The sequence below is a fragment of the Prunus dulcis genome, chromosome 1, assembly GCF_902201215.1.
Source record: "Prunus dulcis chromosome 1, ALMONDv2, whole genome shotgun sequence".
NCBI lineage: Eukaryota > Viridiplantae > Streptophyta > Magnoliopsida > Rosales > Rosaceae > Prunus > Prunus dulcis.
The window spans coordinates 7,328,782-7,332,575 of NC_047650.1; the positions used below are offsets into that span (position 1 = coordinate 7,328,782).

Sequence of the window (3,794 nt, forward strand, 5' to 3'; positions counted from 1 at the left end):
TATTCCAATAACAATCCAAGCGCTCTCTCTCTCTTTTTCTTTTTTGCAGAATATATAATTTGATCCTTCTCAGATCCTGTAACTCGGGCATGCCAATCCTGGCCTCTTTTTCCTGTAGATGCTAGTTGTTTTAGATTGAATAGGTCTCCTGTCCAAATCAGACACTGATAATCATAAGCAAAAGCAGTGCATGAGCAATTTCTTAAGCACATTAATTTACATTCGTCAACATTCTTAACTGTCGAAGACTTGGAAAGCATAGGATTGAGAACATCATGCATTACAAGAAATGAGGAATTTCTCATATCATTGCATTGTAAAGGAGTTTTCCTCATATAGCCATTTGAGTGATCTTGTAATTTCCAATCTTTTGGGACTTGGGGTTCAAATCCTTGCAGGCAGCCACAAAGAGACACGTACTTCTGGTTGCAGATGCTGAAAGCACCACATGAACCATAAACGTCACATTGTTCAAGTGGTCACATCCAAGTCAAAGTCCATTGTGTGAACTCCTTCCCTCGGATAAATAACTTGAGCTGACCAGTGATTTCTAGCATAATCCTGATAAAGTTATTTGAAGAGGCAACAACATAAGTAAAATAGCTTCCATTCTCATTTGAAGCAAAAGTAAAATTTGAAACATAATCATTCTCCGCCATTTCTGGAACGAGGCTGAAGAGTTTCCCTGTCCAATATCCGCTGGTCGAATAAGTTTCAGAACCATTCCAGAGTAACCAAAAACTTGGTCCATTTTGTTGTACCTCTAAGTAGAAGAGGCCGGGTGCTGGATCACTTGAAGTTCTCCATGGCGTAAGAATTACTTTTTCCTTGGTGAGCTTATTATATCCAAGCCTTGCACCCGGCAGCCAAGTATCTGTTGGGAAATCCAAACTCTGTCATACTACAGCGGATGGATCAGATGCATCTCTTAGAACAAAGTTCCCACTATCAAGAAGCATTCCTATAGTGGAATTAGCAATAGTTTTGAGAGTTACCTGGTGTGAAGAAACCTAGCTCAAATATGCCACCAGTAGAGGTGATTGTCTGGCTTCCTGAAACAGATTGGCCTGGGGAGAAGATGCTAGACACCATAGAGATATACTCGCCGAAGGTACAGCATCGTAGAAGCATAATAGACTGAGAAATAAAGTGGTTATTACTGGTGATATCCATCTTTTCATAGACTAGTAGAAATATATGTTGAGATTTTCTATTTAAACCCCACACTTCTCTTAGTTCACCTCATGTTCTAAGTTCATCCCAACTTTTAATTTAAATTTTTCACAATTTCTAAGAAAACCCCACGATCTTCCCAAACTACCCTTAAATACACCCCAAACTGAAAAAATAAGAACTAAAAGAGATTTTCTATTTAAACCCCACAATTTTCTTTGTTCCCCAGCAAAAAAAAAAAAAATATCACAAACAAATGAAACCCCAAATCCGAAATTTAATACTTTCTAGATAAAGAGAACAACTTTACCTCTCTCCAAGAACTGTAACTGGAATTCTAACACTTGGGTCTTGCTCTAAGAGAGAGAGAGAGAGAGAGAGAGAGAGAGAGAGAGAGAGAGAGAGAGAGAGAGAGAGAGATTGTAAACAAGAAGATGGAAGGAGGTTTCTAAAACTTAATATGAAGAGTGGTGGGGTGTGTGTATAGATGTACTAGGGTTAATTATTAAATTGGATGACCTTTTTTGTCTTTTTACACAATAATAAAATTTACAGCTTAATGATTTAAGTATTGGGGTGAACAAAGAGAAGTGCGGAGTTTAAATAGAAAATCTCTATATGTTTAGGTAAAACTGATTCAATTCTTCTCATCTCCATAATGAGCTATTTATATGTTTACGTAGGGTTTTATAAGTTTAACAAGGAAACAAAATAAACTAGGAAACAAAGTCCTAATTGTACAAGAATTAGTCAACTACACTAATTAGGAAATCACTTTCCTGAACTCACACACACGCCAACACTCCCCCTCAAGTTGGAGCATAAATGTCACCAAGGTACAACTTGCTCAGCGTGTCCTAAAATACTCGGCTTGAAACTGCTTTTGTCAAGATATCTGCCAACTGATCTTCTGACTTTACAAACAGGAACTGAAGCGTCTTGTCTTCTAATCTTTCTTTGATGAAATGCCTATCCACTTCAACATGTTTAGTTCGATCATGTTGAACTGGATTATGAGCAATATTAATGGCCGCAATATTATCGCAATATAATTTCATGGGTTTTTTAGGCTTTAAACCTAACTCCGTTAGAACATGCTTAATCCATAACAACTCACAAACACCATGTGCCATACCTCTATGTTCTGCCTCCGCACTTGATCTTGCAACAACATTTTGTTTCTTACTACGCCAAGTAACAAGGTTACCTCATACAAAAGTAAAGTAACCTGAAGTGGATCGTCTGTCTGTTTGGGACCCAGCCTAATCCGCATCTGTATACCCAATTACATCCAGATGTCCTTGCTTTGAATACATTAACCCTTTACCAGGAGTTGATTTCAAATATCTCAAGATGCGATTCACTGCATCTCTATGAACTTCACTTGGAGAGTGCATAAACTGGCTTACAACACTCACAGCATATGCAATGTCCGGTCTCGTATGTGACAAATAAATTAACCTCCCAACTAGGCTCTGGTATTGCTCCTTGTTAGTTGGTTTATGATCAGTACACTCACCAAGCTTGTGATTTTCCTCCATAGGCGTATTAACTGGTTTACACCCCAGCATCCCTGTTTCAGTTAATAAATCCATAACATATTTTCGTTGAGACAAGAAGATACCTTGCTGTGATCTAGATACTTCTATCCCGAGAAAATACTTAAGTGTACCAAGATCTTTCATCTCAAACTCCTTAGATAAGTACTCTTGCAATGCTTTTCTTTCATCAGGATCATCACCTGTTACGATCATATCATCAACATATACTATCAAAGCTGTAATTTTATTTTCCTTATGCTTCAAGAACAAAGTATGATCAAAATTACTTTGTTTATATCCAAATGCCCTCATAGACTTTGTCAACCGCCCAAACCATGCTCGAGGTGACTGTTTCAAACCATACAAAGACTTCTTTAATTTGCACACATAGTGTTTCGATTCGGAACTCAAGTTACATCCAGGCGGAGGATCCATATAAACTTCTTCTTCTAAATCACCATGTAAAAAGGCATTTTTGACATCGAATTGGTGTAATGGCCAATCCAAGTTTTCAACAAGTGATATCAGGATTCGTACGGTATTGATTTTTGCTACTAGAGCAAACATCTCCTGATAATCCACTCCATATCTCTGAGTATACCCTTTTGCTACCAATCGAGCTTTGTATCATTCGATTGATCCATCTGCCTTCAACTTAATGGTATAAATCCATCTACAACCCACAGTTCGTTTGCCACTTGGGAGAGGAACAAGTTCCTATGTGGAATTCTTTTGAAGCGCTTGTATCTCATAATTCATCGCTCGTTTCCAATTCGGATCCATCAAAGCCTCTTCTACACGGCTTGGTGTAGACAAAGAATCTAGTTGTTTGATCAACATGGCATGTGGTGCGGACAATCTGTTAGTGGAAACATAGTTGCTAATCGAGTACTTTACTTTAGCTTTGGGATCCGCTTCATATTGAATCTTTGGGATACAACGATTCTTATGAACAGGTAATTGGTATGGTTGTAGATGTATCTCATTAGATGGATCGTCTGAAAACAAATCAGTTAAATATAAATCTTCAACATCAATGTTTTGGGATGTTACATGGGTTGTAGGTTCATAAGACACCTC

General features: G+C 37.9%; 1 protein-coding gene across 1 annotated transcript; it reads right to left on the reverse strand.

Moving 5' to 3' along the window:
• Positions 1–331: 331 nt before the first annotated feature.
• Positions 332–1,173, reverse strand: LOC117633058 (G-type lectin S-receptor-like serine/threonine-protein kinase At2g19130). The gene is made up of 3 exons (XM_034366767.1): positions 996–1,173; positions 542–874; positions 332–435 (listed from the first exon to the last, which is right to left on the reverse strand). The coding sequence occupies exons 1-3, from the start codon at positions 1,171–1,173 to the stop codon at positions 332–334; spliced, it is 615 nt and encodes a 204-aa protein (XP_034222658.1).
• Between the last annotated feature and the right edge of the window lie 2,621 nt (positions 1,174–3,794).

Bases quoted from the DNA above. Each gene is read 5' to 3' on its own strand.
- LOC117633058 (XM_034366767.1), bottom strand. From the start codon at position 1,173: ATGGATATCACCAGTAATAACCACTTTATTTCTCAGTCTATTATGCTT. The intron at 875-995 runs GTAACTCTCAAA...ATTTCCCAACAG, and splicing joins GCTAGGTTTCTTCACACCAG to ATACTTGGCTGCCGGGTGCA. The intron at 436-541 runs GTCAGCTCAAGT...TGGTGCTTTCAG, and splicing joins GATTATGCTAGAAATCACTG to CATCTGCAACCAGAAGTACG.